Source organism: Molossus molossus, unplaced genomic scaffold (assembly GCF_014108415.1).
Source record: "Molossus molossus isolate mMolMol1 unplaced genomic scaffold, mMolMol1.p scaffold_m16_p_3, whole genome shotgun sequence".
NCBI classification, from domain to species: Eukaryota; Metazoa; Chordata; class Mammalia; order Chiroptera; family Molossidae; genus Molossus; species Molossus molossus.
In genome coordinates this window covers 12188520-12209056 of record NW_023425366.1, presented here as the reverse complement: position 1 = coordinate 12209056, position 20537 = coordinate 12188520, and the positions used below count along the sequence as shown (strand labels likewise).

The 20537-nt window shown below is 42.6% G+C and overlaps 2 protein-coding genes across 5 annotated transcripts in view; one reads left to right on the top strand and one right to left on the bottom strand.

Moving 5' to 3' along the window:
- NUP155 (nucleoporin 155) overlaps positions 1–865 on the bottom strand; it is a 68100-nt gene extending 67235 nt beyond the window's left edge. Inside the window, exon 1 of one of the 2 annotated variants that reach the window (XM_036279456.1) lies at positions 599–865. In XM_036279456.1, the coding sequence (XP_036135349.1) occupies positions 599–755 (157 nt within the window). In that variant the 5' untranslated portion in view covers positions 756–865. The remainder of the gene's footprint in view (positions 1–598) is intronic. The other variant, XM_036279457.1, reaches the window with a different exon arrangement.
- A 5371-nt stretch (positions 866–6236) lies between these two features.
- Positions 6237–20537, top strand: part of WDR70 (WD repeat domain 70) — a 298472-nt gene continuing 284171 nt past the window's right edge. For 2 of the 3 annotated variants that reach the window (XM_036280095.1, XM_036280096.1), the window contains exons 1-3: positions 6237–6337; positions 6428–6493; positions 11063–11146. In XM_036280095.1, the coding sequence (XP_036135988.1) occupies positions 6313–6337; positions 6428–6493; positions 11063–11146 (175 nt within the window). In that variant the 5' untranslated portion in view covers positions 6237–6312. Of the gene's footprint in view, positions 6338–6427; positions 6494–11062; positions 11147–11743; positions 11919–20537 lie in introns of those variants that run through there. The other variant, XM_036280098.1, reaches the window with a different exon arrangement.

Here is a 20537-nt window from a genome sequence, read left to right as displayed (position 1 = left end):
TGCCTTACCCTCCCTGTCCCTGCTGACTTTTCTGTCCCCTCCCTTCATTCCACTGGTAGTACTTTTTACCATCTTCCAGCTCTTCATATTACACGAACTCTACACATAATAAAGCATATCTCAGAGAGAACACGGTAAACTTCCAAATTAATTTCGTTTGCGCTTCCGTTTTATTCTAACAGTAACATGAGTAATGAACAAGGATGAGGCTTGGATCAGGCGATCCTCCTCATCCGGCTTAGCATCAACAGCAGGAGCCCTGGCCGGTGTGGCTCAGCGGTTGGGGCAGGCCCCGGCGGCTAGGGGCAGGTACCAAAAACAAACAAACAAAAATAGTAGGAGGCAGTGAGGAGCCCATTAAGGTTGGGGTGTTTGCCTCTTTCTGCGTTTGCTCTTCACTCCTACCCTCTCCAGTATCTGCAACGATGAAAGTGAGGGCAGGAGAAAAATTGAACACAGGCTCTTTCCCGCTCTTCAAAATGTACCCAACAGTGGCCTAAATCTGAAGCTGTCTTCGCCGGGTCCACCCTAGTGAGGGAGTCCGGCGCGAGTCCTTTCTACTGAGAGCAGAGCCACCAAACGGACACCGATCACTCACTTGGGGCAGACACCATGAGCAGCTCGGAAAGGTCCGGATACATGCGGTCTTCCTGCAGCTGCCGGTCGATGAGCCGCCCCGCATTTTCCAGGGCGTCCTGCAGGGCCGTGGCCGACGTGGAGGCCGGCGTCGCCGAGCCCAGCATAGAAGACGGCATCTCGGGAAGCAGAGACACCAGCGTCAGGAAAAAGTCAAAAAACAAGGTGCACTGAGCGAAAACCCAAGATCCTAGCGCAGAGCCGAGGCTTAGGGCAAGCGCGCCAAACGAGCGCCCCGGCGCCTGTGCATGACGCACTTCCGGCTCCTCCGGCTCCTCCGGCGGGGAATTGGAAGGCTCCGTGTCGCTGCTGGAGGCGGAAGCTGTCAATGGAGCCGGACGTTAGGGGCGGGGCGAGCGAGAGGGGGGCGGTCTCAAGGGGCGGCTGGGTTTGGGGGAGGGGAAGCGGGAAGTCGGAGGAGGTTACCTGAGGAAGGGGGAAGAAAGGGGAAGGGGAAAGGGCGGGAAGGAGAGGGGCGGGACGAGGTTGGAGGGTGGGGAGGGTGGGGAGGGTGGGGAGGGTGGGGAGGAGGAGGGTCGGGGCCGGGGAGGGGGGAGGTGGGAGCCGGGCGGCGGGGCTGCGCAGGTGGCTCCGGGGCCGGTGGGCTTAGCGCGCGCTGCATCTGGGCGTCTCGAGCCCCGCGGGTCCGACTGCAGCTGGGGAGCACTATGCGCGGCCGTTTCTTTGGTGCTCCCATCACTTCTGAGAGTGGCCCGGATTTTGTTCAACAGTTCGCACAGGAACCCAAGTCTCACTACATGCTCACGGGCTTCAGTGTACAAATTGTCAGGCTTTTCTCTTCGTGTGTCGCTACCGTTGGCCTTTGTGGCCCGTTACCGTGAAGAGTCGTGTGTAAAGAATCTCCCGCTGCGTGCAGGGGCTGCTGCCTTGCATGATTTCTCATCACAGAGGAAGAGATGGTCCTAATTCATCGTTTCATTCCCAGCACATAGTAGAGGGAACTGGTCTCAAGGCCACCCAGTAGATCCCCGAGTCCTTCTGCAGACACTGGATTCTTCATTTGCGTCAGGCATGTGCTGGGAATAGCAAATTGACACAGCATTCCTGTGCTCAAGGTGCTCCACGCAGGGAGGGACACACAAGCAACGTGCATCGCCATCACTTGTGTATGGGTCTGTATCACCTGCACTAGGAACAGGAGAAATGAGCAAAGAGAAGCGAGATAGCCTTCATTTGATACAAAAGGCAATCCGAGTGGTTAAATCAAAGCACTCTTCTTCAAACAGCAGTACTGTTTCTTATTAGTCACTCAACAGATGAGGTATTTAAAGCACAGAGAGCCTGCTCTGGCGGAGTGGCTCGGTTGGTTGGAGCATCATCCCCTACACCAAAAACAGGTTATGGGTTTGATTCCTGTTAGGGTACGTGCAGGTTAGGTTTTGGGTTCAATCCCTGGTTGGGGTGTGTGAGGGAGGCAGCTGATGGATGTTTCTTTCATACATAGATGTTTATCTTTCTTTCCCCACCACCCACGTCACACACACAAACACACCGTCTAAAAATTAATAAAATCATGTCCTCCCTTGAAGATGAAAGCATGGACAGCCTAAGTAACTCACCTAAGATTACATTATCAGAATCAGGTTTTGGAGCCAGACAGTCTAGTTCTGGAACTTGTTTTCTTAACACTGCTATAATGCCTCTCAAATTTAAATTCACTTTGCTCCGAGAAAAGTAAAGTTGCCCTGGTACACTTAGCAATTTTGTTATGAAATGTTTCATGCAAACAAACCAGGAAGAATAATAGTTCAATGGGGGAACTCTCCACAATTATTCCCTCTACCTTTTATCAAAAGCAAATAAATCTTCTTGTGATTTTTCAGTAATGATCCTGATTATTTCCACTGGTTGATGATTTCCATTTTCCAATTTTTTCTCTACCATTTAGTAGTTTAACATTTTATATAGCTACAATGGAATATTTTCAACAAGTGCTGGAACAATTGGATAGCCACGTGCAAAAAACAAAAAGAAAAAGAATCTAGACACAAACCATATACACTTCACAAAAATTAACTCAAAATGTGTCACAGACCTAAATGTAAAATGCAAAACTTATTATAAAACTCCTAGAAGATAACAGGAGAAAAAGCTAGATAACCTTGGGTAAATTGATGACATTTTGGATACGGCAACACCAAAGTCATGATCCATGAAAGACATCATTGATAGCTAGATTTTATTAAAATTAAAATTAAGAACTTCTGCCCTGGCCTGTGTGACTCAGTTGGATGGGCATCATCTGGGCACTGAAATGTTTCAGGCTTGATGCTCAGGGCACACGCCTGGGTTTTGGGCTCCATCCCCAGGAGGGGGCGTGCAGGAGGCAACCATCTCACATCAATGTATCTATCTCTACCTTCCTCTCTATAAACCAATAAAAATATTTTTAAAAAATAAAATCTTCTGCTCGGTGAAAGACAGTGTCAGGAGAAGGAAACAACAGATCACAGACTGAGAGAAAATATTTGGAAAAACATCTGACAAAGAACTGTAAGCCAAAGAACTCTTAAAACTCAACAAGAAAAAGCAATCTGATTTTAAAATGGGCTAAAGACCTTAACAGACATCTTGACAAAGATATACAGATGGTAATTTAGCATGTGAAAAGATGTTCCACACCAGATGTCATCGGGGAAATGCAAACTGAAACAGCAGTGAGATACTACTGCACACCTATTACAAGGGCCAAAATCTGGAACACTGACACCTCCAAATGCTGATGAGAATGTGGAGGAATAGGAACCCTCATGCATTGCTGATGGGAATGCAAAATGGTACAGCTACTTTGGAAGATAGTTTTTCAGTTTCTTACAAAACTAAACATCCTTTTACCATATGATACACCAATCTTGCTCCTTGATAATTTCCCAAAGGAGCTAAAAACATGTACGTACTAAAATCTGCACATGGATGTTTATAGCAGCATTATTCATGATTGCCAAAACTTGGAGGCAACCAAGATATCTTTCTGTAGGTGAATGGATAAGTAAACTGTGGTGCATCCAGACAATGTAATATTATTCAGTGCTAAAAATAAAGGAGATATTAAGTCATGAAAAGACATAGTGGAACATTAAACGTATATTACTGAGAGCAGCCAATCTGAAAAGGCCACATACTATATGATTCCAACTATATGACATCTGGAAAAGACAAAACTACAGAGACAATACAAATAATGGGTTTGGTGGTTGTGGGAGAGGAGAGAGATGAATAAGCAGAGCACAGACAATTTTTTTCTTTTTTATCCTCACCCAAGGACATTTTTCGATATTTTGTTCGGATAGAGTGGGAGGGAGAGAGAGAGAGAGAGAGAGAAACATCGACGTGAAAGGGGCACATTGAGTGGTTGCCACGCACACGACCCAACCAGGGCCGGGGACAAACTGCAACCAAGGTACGTGTCCTTAGCGGGAACCGAACCGGGGTCTCTCCAGACTGCAGGCCAACACTCTAACCACTGAGCAAAACTGGCCAGGGCGAGCATGGACAATTTTTATGGCAGGGAAAATATTCTATCTCATGCTGTAATGATGGATATCTGTCATTATACATTTGTACAACACCATGAGTGAAAACTATGTACTTAAGGTGATTATGATATGTTAATGTAGGTTCATCAATTGTAACAAATGTTTCACTCTGGTGGGAGATGTTAATGGGGGAGGCTATGCATGTGTAGGGGCATATGGGGTATCTCTGTACCTTTTGCTCAATTTTTCTATGAGCCTTAAACTGCTCTAAAAATAAAGCCTTAATGAAAAGAATAAAAAAATTATGTATCATCTCAAGTCCTGCACTACTGAGGAACTGAAATAGCTATTTATAAGCTTGGGGTATGGGTTCTATTCTACTACCTAAATGCCTGTTTATCTGTAACCAGAAAAGAGACAGTGGCATTAATAATAAATTGTTTTGTTAAAGACACAATTAATTAGCTTTATTAATTGGAGTTCACATTGACTTTTGACACTTGTAATTAATCTGTTGGGATGAAACCAAACTTTGTTGTGCCAAGCGATATAACATTCTATATATAAAAGGAGTAGCTTTTGCCTCACACCTACTTTCTCTTACTCATTCAGTCTTTTATTCATTTAACAAGTACTGAGTGCAGATTAGATTACATGATAGATAGAGGGGCCTAATTTAGAGGTCTATACAGGTCTGTAAATACAAGAGGATTGAGGTTTATTCTGAGGCCTGAAGGAAGAGGGGGTTAAATGAAGGGCACGGGGATCGGTGGAGTCAGAGCTTTCAGGACATCATGTTCTGAGGCTGCTTCTAGAACTGAAAGACCTGCATAGTAAAAAATAGAAAAAGAAGTTGAAAACACTTTGGAGGTCATACTTATTTTGCATTTTATTTTAAGAGCAATGGAAAGGATATAAGACTTGATTATTATCATTTAGGATTTATAGATAAGGCATAACTTGAGATAGATTAAGGTAGTACTGGGGCTGAGTAACTTTATGAAAATGTTTGCATTCGGCAACTGATTAGGATCATACAAAATATTGCTAGAATTCAGAAACATAAATAATACGCCATTAGTTCATAACATAGACACGGAGTCATATAAAGTAATTTAAACCAATTAAAAGTGAAAATAGAATGAAGTAAATACAGGGCTTTGGGAACCCTTCCTGTGGGCTAGGAAACTCTGTAACTGAGCATGGCTAATAGTCAGAGGGAGGCTTATGTTAAGAGTAAAGGCTTCCAGAGCGTTTTCTGACAACTCTTTTATTCTTTCTTCTTTTTTTTTTTTTTTATCCTCACTCGAGGACATTTTTCCATTTTTTGTTCAGATAGAGTGGGAGGGGGAGAGACAGAGAGAAACATCGACATGAAAGGGGCACACTGAGTGGTTGCCAACTGCACGATCCAACCAGGGCCGGGGACAAACTGCAACCAAGGTACATGCCCTTAGTGGGAACCGAAGCCAGGTCTCTCTGGACTGCAGGCCAACGCTCTAACCGCTGAGCCAAACCAGCGAGGGCTCTGGCAACTCTTTTAGCTGCTCAGGTCTTTTTAGCTTATGAGTACTTTTCAGTCATGTAGTAAATATGCATTTCCTCCAACTGTGGGAATTTCCTCATAGAGAAGGACAACATGCAAAGAAAGGGAGTTTGTTGGCTTTTCTTTAGAATTCTGTAAGGATTGTCACCTTGGTGGTAAAAGCATCTTTTTTTTCAAATACTCACCCAAGGATATTTTTCCATTGATTTTTTAAAAAATTTAGATAGAGTGAGAGGGAGGAACATCAATTTGAGAGAGACACGTGGGCGGGGGATCTAACCGGCAACCGGGGTACTTGACCTTGACCCTTTTGTGGGTGGGCTGACCCTCTAACCGCGGAGCCAAACCAACCAAGGCGGTAAACGCGTCTCAGATGTCCAGGGTGTTACACAAACTCCAGGTAATGTCCCGTCCAGCGCGTTGAGTTGGAAGGCAGCCTCTGCGGCGCTCATGCCCCGCCAGTCCGCTAGGGCGGCGCTACTCTGGCCGCTGCCATCCCTGCGCGGAAGGCGCCGCTCTTGGCCTTGAGGGCGACGCGGCCGCGCCGAGGAATTACTTCCTGCCCGGTTTGCGGTGCATGTTCTGCAGCTGCTTGGGCTTCAGCTAGTGCTCGTTCCGCGGCGACCGCCGGCTATGGAGCGCCCGGGGCCCAGCGAAGGTGGGCTCCGTGAGGCGAGCCCGGGCGGGGTGGAGCGGGCCGGGGGCGCCGCACTAACGGAGCCTTCTCTCTTTTCTCCTCTTGCCCCAGTGACAGGCTCAGACGCGTCGGGACCGGACCCGCAGCTGGCGGTCACCATGGGCTTCACGGGGTTCGGTGAGTGACTGCCCTAGGCGTCCCCATCTCCTTTGGGGGGGTTTAAGGTCCACAAGTTGGGAAGGGGGGCCGGGCTGTCACCCCTGTTCCTCACCTTCTGCTGTGCCCAGTCCCATTACTTCTGCTCTCGTGTGTGTCTTGCAGTTTCTCGACACTCTGGTCCCCATGCGTTTTCTAACTCCTGCCTGTCTGTTGGGACCTGCTTCAGGTGACACTCAGGGGAAGGCTTGTGGGAAAGAAAGATTGCCCTGGGACCCGCGGTGGGGCTGTTGGTTGCTGGAGGGAGTTACTGGTCCTGAGGCTGACAGCTAACCGCCGGCTGTGGTCTGGAATGTGGCGGCCCTTTTGGCAACAGACGGGCCGTTAAGTGATGTTTTATGATGGTTTTAAGTTCTTTAAAAATTTTTTTATGGATTGATTTTAGGGAGAGAGAGAAAGAGAGAGACATTGATTTCTTGTGCCACTTACTTGTGCATTGGCTGGTTGATTCTTACAATGTGCCCTTACTGGGAATGGAACCCGAGATTCTTCAGTGGCAGCCCAGGCTCTAACACTGAATCACACCAGCCAGACTCCAAAACATGATTTTTAATGACTGAATGGTAGCTTATTTAATAGAAGTGCTGTAATTTGTAATATTTTTAACTTTCCCCTACATACTTTCTAACTGCTGAGCCAAACCGGCCAGGGCTACCCTACATACTTTCTAATTCTGACTTTTATACTGTAATAATGTGTCAGCGAGATAACCAGAGACGCACAGCCAAATAGTAAAGGAGCGCTTTATTCTTGCCAGCGGAGTGTGGAGGGCATAGTCTCCCCTCAGATCAGCAGCCCGGATTCTTCTTGCTTCTCCGATTTTAAAGACAGAAGCCCCATCCTCCCCCTCCCCCAGGAGCGGTACAATAGTGGGTGTGACAGCATTACAGAAGTCAAAATTAGCATTATTCACTGGGCTCACGAATACCTACAAATGACTGCAGTTACCGGTATTTGGAAACTACAGATGCCTGCAAATGTCTGTAAAACCCATACTGGAAACTGCAAATGCCTCCTAACACGTGGGGCAACTGTAATCTTAGGCAAAATTCTTTTACTTCTAGGGGTAATTAACCTATTATTGGAAAAATATAGAGGAAGGTCTATTGATGATAAAAATGGAGTCATTTAGTCACCTTAGCCAAGAGGCCTACATAAGAATGCAGTCTAGTCACCTTAGCCTTGGGGCCCAGGGCAATACTAAACTGAACATTGTTATAAATAACTATCTCCTGCCCTGGCGGGTATGGTTCACTTGGTTAGGTGTGGGTCCCATGCACCAAAAGGTGCTGGTTCTTTTCCTGGGCAGGGCACATGCCAGGGTCTCAGGCAGTCAATTGGTGTTATGCTCTCACATGGATGTTTCTCTCCCTCCTCTCGCTTTCCCTCTCTCTAGAAATCAGTAAAAATGCTAAAAGTAAATACACAACTATCTTTTTTTTTTTTTTATCCTCTCCCGAGGACATTTTTCCATTCTTTGCTCAGGTAGAGTGGGAGGGAGAGAGAGGAACAGAGAGAGAGAGAGAAACATCGATGTGAAAGGGACACATCGAGTGGCTGCCACCCGCACGACCGACCAGGGCCGGGGACGAACTGCAACCGAGGTACGTGCCCTTAGCGGGAACCGAACCCAGGTCTCTCAGGACCGCAGGATGACGCTCTAATCGCTGAGCCAATAGAGTATATTTCTAGAGAGACTACTTTAATAAAAATATAAATTTAAAAATGTAACCACAAAATTGGGTATGTATCTTTTAAAACTTCTTTTTTTATCCTCACCCGAGGACATTTTTTGATATTTTGTTCAGATAGAGTGGGAGGGAGAGAGAGAGAGAGAAACATCAACGTGAAAGGGACACATCGAGTGGTCGCCACCCACACAACCCAATCAGGGCTGGGGACAAACTGCAACCGAGGTATGTGCCCTTAGCGGGAACCGAACCCAGGTCTCTCCATACCGCAGGTCAACGCTCTAACTGCTGAGCCAAACTGGCCAGGGCTAAAACTTCTTGATATATATTATCATAATGCTCTTTAGAAAGCTTGTTTCTTTTTTTTTTTTTTTTTTATCCTCACCCGAGGACTTTTTTGATATTTTGTTCAGATAGAGTAGGAAGGAGAGAGAGAGAGAGAAACATTGACATGAAAGGGACACATCGAGTGGTCGCCACCCACACGACCCAACCAGGACCGGGGACAAACTGCAACGGAGGTACATGTCCTTAGCGTAACCGAACCAGGGTCTCTCTGGACCGCAGGCCGATGCTTTAACTGCTGAGCCAAACCGGCCAGGGCTAGAAAACTTGTTTCAATTTACACCAAAGTCAATGTTATCTGAGAATGCCATTTTTACCATATTCTTTGTTTTATTTTTTTGCAATTTTTATTAATTTATTTTTGTCACAGATTTTTTTTTTTTTTTAATATTCTTACCAATAGAGTAGGTATTGCTATTTTTTTTTTTTTTGGTACGTGCCCCTAGCAGGAACCGAACCCAGGACTCTCTGGTCTGCAGGCCGACGCTCCAGCCGCTGAGCCAAACCGGCCAGGGCTACTATTTTTTTTATTATTCCTGAGGATACTTTTCTATTTATTATCAGATTGGGAGGGAGGGGGAGAGAGAGACAGAGAGAAACATCGATGTGATAGAGCCCCATCAACTGGTTGCCTCCTGCACGACACCCCAGGGCCGGGGACAACCGCAACTGAGGTACAAGCCCTCCACTGGAATCGAATCTGTGACTCATTGGTCCGTGGGCCAATGCTCTAATCACTGAGCCAAAGTGGTCAGGGTAGTATTACTATTTTTAAAAAACAATAAAAACAAATATAAAATTGCTTCCAGGCTCATTCAGGTTATTGTCAGAATTCAATTCTTCATGGTTTTAGGGCTGAGGCCCTGTTCCTTGCTGGCTGTAAGGTGTGAGTCTTTTAGCTTCTTTTTTTTTTTTTTTTTTTATCCTCACCTGAGGACATTTTTCCATTTTTTTTTGTTCAGATAGAGTGATAGGGAGAGAGAGAAACATCGATGTGAAAGGGACACATCGAGTGGCCGCCACCCGCACGACCTACCAGGGCCGGGGACAAACTGCAACCGAGGTACATGCCCTTAACGGGAACCGAACCCGGGTCTCTCTGGACCGCAGGCTGACGCTCTAACCACTGAGCAAAACCGGCCAGGGCTCTTTTAGCTTCTTACAGCACCTGCATTACTTGTGGTCTTGTGTCCTTCATCTTCAAACAAAACACAGTGCTTTGAGTCCTTCTCACACTTCAGATCTCTTGGAATTTTCCTGCCATATTTGCTCTGCATCTTTGCTTGTCAAGGCTTCTGTGATTAGATTGTGTCAGCAAGGATAATCTCTGCAGCTTAAGGTCCATAATTTGAATTACATCTACAAAGCCCTTTTTGCCATGCAGGCTCCAGAGATTAGGGTGTACCCATTCTCCATTCTGCCTTCCGTACCATGTTGTAGTTTTATTATTATTTTTTTATCCTCACCCGAATACATTTTTCCATATTGGTTCAGATAGAGTGGGGAGGGAGGGAGGAAGAGAAGGAGGGAGAGAGAGAGAAAGAGAGAGAGAGAGAAACAAAATCATCAACGTGAAAGGGACACATCGAGTGGTTGCCACTGCATGACCCAACCAGGGCTGGGAACAAACTGCAACCGAAGTACATGCCCTTAAGTGGGAACCAAACCTGGGTTTCTCTGGACCGCAGGCTAGCGCTCTACCACTGAGCCAAACTGGCCAGGGCTAGTTTTAAAGGGTAGTGTCTAGATGAATTAGAGGAGGATGGGAAAGTTGGCTGATTAATGGCATTTAGTGATAAGATTGTCATTAAAAATTCCCTGGGAAGTAACTCTTTCTTCCTTCATATTTTACGGTTGTCTTGTAGCCATGCTATAAATTAGACGAAGTGGTTATTTTTTTAAAAATTATTTTTATTCGTTTTTGTTACAGATGTTTCTCCTTTTTCTCCCATTGACACCCTCCTCCCCATCCCCCCCAACCCCATCCCCAGCTTTGATGTCTATGTACATTGGTCATGCATACATACATATAAAGTCTGTGGTTTATCTCCCCCCCCCCAACACCCCCTCTTCTAAGGTTTGTCAGTTTGTACCTTACCTCTATGTCTCTGGATCAATTTTGTTCATTAGTTCGTTTAGTTCATTCCACAAATAAGTTAGATCATGTGATATTTGTCTTTCTCTGCTTGGCTTGTTTCGCTTAGCATAATATTCTCCAGGTCATCTCAAAGGGTAAGAGATCTTTTTTCTTACAGCTGCATAGTATTCCATTGTGTACATGTACCACAGCTTTTTTATCCACTCATCTATTGATGGACACTTGGGTTGTTTCCAGATCTTAGCCATTGTAAATAGTGTTGCTATGAACATAGAGGTACATATATTCTTTCTGATGGGTGTACAGAGTGGTTGTTGATAAATCAGTGAATATTTATTGAGTACCTAAAGTTTGGCCAGTTGGGTACAAGATCACTTACACTTACTCCTATTTTAGGGAAAAAAGCTCGCACATTTGATTTGGAAGCAATGTTTGAACAAACTCGAAGAACAGCTGTGGAAAGAAGTCGGAAAACACTGGGTAAGAAGTTTAATGATCTGCTGTTTCAGTGCTTTAAATACTGTGTACCCCTTATACAATGATATTGACAGTTATTGTAAGACTGGAAAAAAGTTCAAAGTTGTTAAAAGACCATATGTACTCGTTCCTTTGGAAGCAGAGATTAAATAACAGCAACAACAAAACACATGGTAAAAGTTGCATCTATGTCCTGGCTGATTTGGCTCAGCAGTTAGAGTGTCAGCCCTTGGACTGAAGGGTTGCAGGTTCAATTCACAGTCAAAGGCATATACCTGGGTTGCAGGTTTATTCCCAGCCAGGGCTCATGGGAGAGGAAACCAATCGATGTATCTCTCTCTTTCTCTCTCTCCTCCTCTCTCCCATTCTATCTAAAAATCAATGGAAATATATCCTTTGGGTGAGGATTAACAAACAAAAGAAAAAAGTTGTATCTAAATAGGGTAAGAAGGTCTGAGTGCTAAAATCTGTTAGAAATGTGTGTTATGAACAAAATAAGGATTCTACATCAATGTATAAGAATCAGAATAGCAGTTTCTTTATTACCTCTCCTTCCGCCTCTATTTAATCCTCATTTCATTTTTTCTTTCCTGCTTACAGCGGAACCAGTATTTGGAAGGCTGGGCGAGAGGTGGCTCTCAGAGCTGTGTACATCACTGACTGTTGACCCAGACAGTATAGAAAATTGAGACATACAGTGAATGTGGCTGCTGCTGTTGAATTCCTGCATTAATGAATTGTATCAGACTGTCTGGTTTGATACCATTGATACCAGGTGGTTGCCAGTTCTAGGTCCCACCCCAGGGTCTTTGAAGGAGACTGTCTCTTCTACTGCTTTCTTTGGAACTGCTTCAGATCATTCTCACACTAGAGAAGGGTTAGATGTAACCTGATAGAGCAGAAGGGGCTAGAAATCAGACAGGACTCCTGGAACAATTTAAGTGAATGTTGTTCTGGTTCTTGTCATTGTTAGTTTTAAAATGATAAATTATATAGCAGTAATATTTACTATTTGGGAAGTGAGCTTCACATGAAATATATTTGGTCTCTGGAAGAATAACAGTCATTTTTTTAATTGTGAAAAGATAGCTTTCTACATATACTATTTTCTGTGTGAAATTTGAAACACATATAAAAATATAGTAATACAATTCCATGTGCCTATCACATAGATTTAATTATTGTAACAATTCATGGCTAGTGTTATTTCCATTTGCTTCCCCTCTTAGATTATTTTGACACAAATTTTAGATATATTGTTTTTCCTATACATATTTTAGTTTATGTTTTTCCGGAGATAAGGATTCTTTGAAAAAAATTTAAAAATTTTCAATTACAGTTGACATACAATATTATATTACTTTCAGGTGTACAACATAGTGAGTAGACGTTTCCATAACTTACAAAGTGATCAACCTGATAAGTTTAGTCGAGTTAAGGATTCTTTTCAAAAGCTTAACTAAAATACTATTATCACACCTAAAAATATTAAGTAATTTAATAGTATCAAACAAGATATAAGGACATGCAATCTGCCTTGGCTGGTTTGGCTCAGCGGTTAGAGTGTCGGCCTGCGGTCCAGAGAGACCCAGGTTCGGTTCCCACTAAGGGAACGTACCTCGGTTGCAGTTTGTCCCCGGCCCTGGTTGGTCGTGTGGGTGGCAGCCACTCGATGTCTCCCTTTCACGTCAATGTTTCTCTCTCTCTTCCTCTCTCTCCCTCCCATTATATCTGAACAAAAAATGGAAAAGTGTCCTTGGGTGAGGATAAAAAAAAAAAAGTACATGCTATCTGAGGCATATTTTTTTTTTTTTTTTTTTTTTATCCTCACCCGAGGATATTTTTCCATTTTTTTTTTTGTACAGATAGAGTAGGAGGGAGAGAGAGGAAGGGATAGAGAGAGAGAAACATCGATGTGAAGGGACACATCGAGTGGCTGCCACCCGCACGACCAACCAGGGCCGGGGACAAACTGCAACCGAAGTACGTGCCCTCAGCGGGAACCGAACCCGGGTCTCTCCGGACCGCAGGCCGACGCTCTAACCGCTGAACCAAACTGGCCAGGGCTATCTGAGGCATATTTATAAATGTTTTAAACACTTAATTTTAAAAACATTGATCTTGCCTGGCCAATTTGGCTCAGTGGTTGAACGTCGGGCCTGTGGACCAGAGAGTCCTAGGTTCGGTTCCCGCTAGGGGCACATACCACAAAAAATAAAATAAAAATAAAAATATTTTAAAAACATTGATCTTTAGCCCAGCTGGTGTGGCTCAGTGGTTGAGCATCAACTCATGCACCAAGAGGTCACTGGTTCAATTCCCAGTTAGGGCACATGCCCAAGTTGTGGGCCTGATCCCCAGTAGGGGGCATGCAGGAGGTGGCCAATTGATGTTCTCTCTCATCGATGTTTCTCTCCCTCTCCCTTTCTATAAAGGAAAAAAAAATTTAAAAAAAAACCAAAAACATTGATCATTAGAGGAAGGTAGGGAGAGAAGACAAAGAAACATCAATGTGAGACAGAAACATCTATCAGTTGCCTCCCATACATGGACCCACGTGGGATGGAACTCGGAACCTGGGTATGTGTCTTGATGGAATCGAACCCACAACTTTGTGCTCTATGGGACAGTGCTCCAACCAACTGAGCCACATCGGTCAGGGCTAGACACTAAATTTTTAAACATTTTAGTGAATGCTTATTTTATAGTAGAGCTTTCTTGTATTTCTTTTACCATGTAATACAAAATGCTTTGAACAGGGGTTGTCTTATACAACTACATAAGTTTTTTTTTTTTTAATCCTCACCTGAGGACATTTTTGCACTTTATCTTGAGATACAGAGTGGGAGGGAGAGAAAGAAGAAGAGAGAGAGAGAAACATTAATGTGAGAGACACATCGAGTGGTCGCCACCCACATGACCCCAACTGGGGCCTGGGACAAACTGCAACCGAGGTACGTGCCCTTAGCAGGAACCAAACCCTGGCCTCTCTGGTCCGCGGACCTAATCACTGAGCCAAACCAGCCAGGGCTACAACTACATAAGTTTTATAGTGCTCTAGTACCATGCCTTGCAAGATAGGTTTTCAATATATATTTGAGAAGATTGAATTGAATATACAACTGTAGTAACGCTTTTATTTATTTACTTATTATTACTATTTTTAAAATTCTCACCTGAGGATACTTTTCCATTTATTTTCAGATAGAGTGGGATGGAAGGAGGGAGGGGTGGGGGGGGGGAGAGAGAGAGAGAGAGAAAATGAAAGAGAGAAAGAGAAACATCGATTGGTTGGTTGCCTCGCACATGACCCCGAACCAGGGCTCAGGAGAACTGTAACCAAGGTACATGTGCTCTTGACTGGAATCAAACCCGCAACTCTTTGGTCCACTGGCTGACGCACTAACTGCTGAGCCAAACCAGCCAGGGCCTGTGGTAAAGCTTTTAAAAAAATAATTCAGCTTCTTTGGAGAATGTTTTAAGATGGCATGACCCATTGTAAAGAGCTTGGGATTTGGAATTGGAGGACCTAGGTTTGAGGGTCACCCTCACATTCTATTAGATGAGTAACATTGGGTGGATTTTCAAATATCATATCCTTAATTTCCCCATCTGTTAGGTGGAAATGATAAGACTTCCCTTACTTAGAAGGTTGGGTCTAGTAGCTTTTAAATAGTAAAGTACTTTATAAATATTACTTTTAATTTCTACCTTTTTTTTTTCTTTCAGTAAAACATATTTGCATTTAGCACATAAGAGGAATTCTAGTGGAATCATTAGATTTTAACATTTTTGAAAAATTCTCTTAAGACTTTGTTCTGTGATGAATTAAATGTGTTTAACTTTCTTGATTTAATATTATGTCCTTGGACTTGGACTGCTTTTCTACCCCAATCTATACACACAAATCCAGCCCTGGCCAGTTTGGCTCAGCGGTTAGAGCATCGGCCTGCGGTCCGGAGAGACCCGGGTTCGGTTCCCGCTAAGGGCACGTACCTCGGTTGCAGTTTGTCCCTGGCCCTGGTTGGTCGTGCGGGTGGCAGCCACTCGATGTGTCCCTTCACGTCGATGTTTCTCTCTCTCTCTCTCCCTTCCTCTCTCTCCCTCCCATTCTATCTGTACAAAAAAATGGAAAAAATATCCTCGGGTGAGGATTAAAAAATAAAATAAAATAAATAAACACACAAATCCAAAGTTTGACTAGCTTTCTTAAAAGTTTAAAAATTCTGACATGGGCATTATTATTATTATTATTTATTTATTTATTTATTCATTTTTCCTTTATTGATTTTAGAGAGAGAGGAAGTGAGAGGGAGAGATAGAAACATCAATGAGAGAGAACATCGATTGGCTGCCTCCTGCATGCCCCCCACTGGGGTTGGGCCCACAATCTTGGGCATGTGTCCTGACCGGGAATCAAACCAGCACCCTCTTGGTGCATGGGAAGACGCTCAACTGCTGAGCCACACTGGCTGGACTGATGGGGGCATTATTTATCTCATGATTGATATTGGAGTTTTTCTCTGGGCCTTGACATCCGACTTGAGGAAAATAAGAACTTTGACTCCACACCCTTCCTCTTTCCTTTCTTTTGTCCTTAAATCTTTTTTTAAATTTTTTATTAAAAGTTTTCAATTTTACTTAACATTGAATATTATTTTATATCAGTTTCAGGTGTACACCATAGTTGTTAGACATTGATATAACTTACAAAATGATTCCCCCATTAAGTCTAGTACCCACCTGACACCATATATAGTTGTTACATTGTTGACTATATTTCCTATGCTGTACTTTACATCCCTGTGACTATTTGTAACTGCCAATTTGTACTTCTTAATACCTTTGTCCCATTTAATAGCAAGTTTAATTGTCTGTGTATGTGGATGTAAACTGTTTTGGTTTTTAAGTGCTCTTATAGAAAGGATGAATTACCATAAAACCTCAATAAAATGTTATGTGAAATATCAGGAAACATTGTACAAATTGTTTTTCAGTGTTTTTTATGTTCCCGAAAGCTATATGTGTATATAGGGTATATGAAAGAGAGACCCTTTTTTTTAGAACTGTTATACTATGAGGAGATAAATGGGGAAGAAAATTTTTTGTATTCACATTCTTATTTTCAGTGGGATAGTGCTTTGGATGGATTATGAACCTTCTCTGTTATATGCCTAAAAAAAAACTTTGTTGAAAAAATTATTAAGATAGGATTGAATATGAGTTCAATGAAGATTTAGTGATCATGAAAAGAAAAATAATCTCAGAGATTTTAGAAATTAGAAAAGTATAAATTTTTTTTTATTTATTTATTTATTTATTTTTGTTCAGGTAGAGTGGGAGGGAGAGAGAGGAAGAGAGAGAGAGAGAAACATCGATGTGAAAGGGACACATCGAGTGGCTGCCACCCGCACGACCGACCAGGGCTGGGGACAAACTGCAACCGAAGTACGTGCCCTTAGCGGGAACCGAACCCGGGCCTCTCATGACTGCAGGCCGACGCTCTAACCGCTGAGCCAAACCGGCCAGGGCAGAAAAGTATAAATTTTTTTTAACCTGAAACAGTTTTCCTATCTAGTTAAATTCTGTCTCATCCCCTAAGGCATCACTAATATTTTATTTTTTCCAGGTATTATTTCAAAATCCTGGAGATCATAATTGTTCCCTTCCTTTCTTTTCATAACTCTTTAAAAATGTTACAAATTTATTTTAATATTGATCATATGTTGAGGATAAGAATCTTGTTCTTCATTTTTATATTTGCAGTGCGTAATACAGAGCTTAGTACACAGTAGTTACATTTCTAAATATTTAATGAAGAAATGTAACTAATGTAATTTTTTTTTTACTTTCTAGTATTTTGGCATTAAGCATTTAACATTAAATGTAAATTGCATGAAATTAGTAGGCTAGTGAATTGTTTAAATTAGAATAACAAATATTTAGCTAAATGTTTAATAATATCTAAAATGTTTAATATTAGTTAAAAAGAATGTCATGATTAGAAAACATTTGTTCTAGCTTATATTTATAGTAATTTTATTCTCTTTACATTTGTTTATCTTTTTAAAATTTCTTTTTCTGTATTGATTTTAGAAAGAGAGAGAGAAATATTGATGAGAGAAAACATCGATTCCCTGCCTCCTACATACCCCCCACTGGGGATTTGGCCCACAACCTGGGCATGTGCCCTGACTGGGAATCGGATTGGCGACCTCTTGGTGCATGGGTCGAGGCTCAACCAAAGAGCCACTCAGGCCAGGCACATTTGTTTATCTTAATTCTCATTTCTTTCTTTAGGGTAAGTGGTTGCTATAATGATTGGCTCTAAGATTTTCAGGTGCAAAATTACATTAATTTTAATTCCAGTTTACGTGAATCAGCCCAGCTGGGACATGGTAGCTTTGAATAGTTTGCTGTTAACCTAGGCAAAAGTCACATATGTATGGGATGCTTTTGTAGAAGTGGTTATCCAAAATTATTAGCTACTTGAAAGTAAAAAGGTAATAATACAATGAGGGGCTTGGAAGAATAAAATGTTTTGGAAGTAGGTTAATGCACTCTTGTTAAGGGAAGACATTTTACAGTGTTGACAGTGTGCTTGGTACCACATTTGATGAAAATGCACAGGACAGTTCCTTATGTCAGAGAGTTACAGTCTATTGAATTCTTGTTTTTTTCTATTTCATATTAATCCTCAGCCAATGATATTTTTCCATTTATCATTAGATAGAGTGAGAGTGATGGAGAGAGAGAGAGACAGAGATAAATATGGTTGTAATAGAGCCACATTGACCCGACCAGGGCTGGGGATGAACCGCGACCGAGGTACCGTTGACTGGAATTGAACCCACGACTCATTGGTCCATGGGCCGATGCTCTAACAGTTGTGCCAAAACAGCCAGGGTTATTGAATTCTTTTTTTGTTTGATTTGGTTTTTGTCCTCAGTCAACAATGAGGAAAAAATATTTTTTTCTCTAAGATGTCTTCTTTTCTCCTGGTCCTAACCCCTGTCACTACCTTGTTTTCATGAAGCAGCTGATGATTATAGGAACCTCTTGGTATAGAAAATTCATGTTAGTGTAAAAAAAGGTAAAAATTTTAAATTAAAAAGTAGGATGCTTCACTAGGATGGGACCAACAGTTTGGAGTATTTATCCACTGCTGAGGACTCTGGTTAGACTGGTGGTGGGTCACAATTTCCAGACAGTCTGCTGACAAGCAGTAAAGGCTGTACTTTACAGCTCTTTGGAGAGAGGCAGGCTCACTGTTATATAAAATAGGTGATGCTTGTTGGATAATTTTGATACAAAACCCAGATTCTGCTGCCTCCTGCTTGAGAGCCAATAGTCAGGAGACAGACTGGTGGAAGGAAAGTGGTTTATTCAAGAGCCCACAGCTTCAGAAGATAGCGGACTCTTCTTAACAATTTGACATGGGCAGGGGTTTTTTATAAGGAGCGAGGAGGAAGAAAATAAACAAGACAAGGAAGCAAAAGGAGGGGATTGAGAGTTCTCCATTGAGGGGACTACATTGCAAGTTAACACAGTCTTCAGATAACTGATTAAAGGTCAGCAAATCTCCCGGAGCCAGAATGTCTGAAGGTCAGAATCTGCTGTTTCTTTATTATTATTTTTTTTAATCCTCACCTGAGGACATTTTTTTTTTGTTTGTTTGTTTGTTTTTGTTCAGATAGAGAGAGAGAGAGAAAGAGAGAGACATCAATGTGAAAGGGACACATCGAGTGGTCACCACCTGCATGACCCAATCAGGACCGGGGACAAGCTATAACCGAGGTACATGCCCTTAGCTGGAACTGAACCCAGGTCTCCCTGGACCACAGGCTGATACTCTAACTGCTAAGCCAAACTGGCCAGGGCAGAATCTGCTTCTTTTGAAGTTATTTCCTAGAATTCTTTTAAAAAAAATATGTTTGGGCCCTGGCCAGTTTGGCTCAGCGGTTAGAGCATCAGCCTGCGGTCCAGAGAGACCCAGGTTCGGTTCCCGCTAAGGGCACGTACCTCGGTTGCAGTTTGTCCCTTTCCCTGGTTGGTCGTGCGGGTGGCAGCCACTCGATGTGTCCCTTTCACGTCGATGTTTCTCTCTTTCTCTCTCTCTCTCTTCCTCTCCCTCCCTCCCACTCTATCTGAACAAAAAATGGAAAAAATGTCCTCGGGTGAGGATAAGAAATAAAAATAAAATAATAATGGTTTGGTGGTGATGAACTCCTTTAAAAAAAATTAAAAAAAATGTTTGGCCCTGTCTGGTTTGGCTCAGCAGTTGGAGCGTAGGCCTGTGGACCAGAGGGTCTCAGGTTCAGTTCCCAATAGGGGCATGTACCAAAAAGAAAAAAAAAAGAGTCAACCATGAATGCATGAATAAGTGGACCAACAAATTGATGTCTCTCAATTCTCAAATCTATAAATAAATAAAAATAAATAAAATATATGTTTGTATTGGTATTTTAGAGAGAGAAGAATGCAGAGAGAGAGAGAAACATCAATGTGAGAGAGAAACATCGATTGGCTGCCTCCTGCACACCCCCTACTGGGGATTGAGCATGAAACCCAGGCATGTGCCCTGACAGGGAATCAAACCGAGACCTCTCAGTCCATGGGATGCTGCCCAATCCACTGAGCCACACTGGCCAGGCAGATCCTATCATTCTTAAGTGAACAGGCTGTTTATCTGCAGTCACATCTTAGTTAACAGGTCCTTACTTACAGAAACAATGTTAAAAGAATGGTGGGGTTGGGGTAGGTTACAGTTTTAGTCTCTAGAAAGTCTGATCACATCAAAGAAAGATCTAGTCTGGAATCTCAGTTCACCTCAGTTCACTGCTCTGGGACTTAGTAGTATTGTTACTTAATTTCTCTGTGTCTTAGAGTCCTCAGCTGTACAGTGAAGATAATAAATAGTACCTACTTCTGCTCTACTGTATAATTAAATTTACTAAGAAATTAGAACTTAAATGTTTTCACCAATAAAGAAAAAAGGGTAAATGTGTGGGGTGATTGATGTGCTCATTGACTTCATTTGGAGAATCCTTTCACAGTTTATATGTGTATTACATCATCACATTGCACACTTTAAATATCTTACAATTTTAGCCCTGGCTGGTTTGACTCAGTGATTGGAATATCGGCCTGTGGACCAGAGAGTCCCGGGTTCGGTTCCCGCTAGGGGCACGTACCAAAAAAAAAAAAAAAGAAAAAGAGAGAGAAAAGAAAAAAAAATCTTACAATTTTATTTGTCAGTTATACCCCAATAAAGCTGAAAACAGTAGTACTTACTTCAGAGGTTGCTATGAAGATTAAAGATTATAGGAAGTGCTTAAAACAATAGCTGGTACACAGTAACTTCCATGTAATATCTGTAGTTATTTTTGTTAAA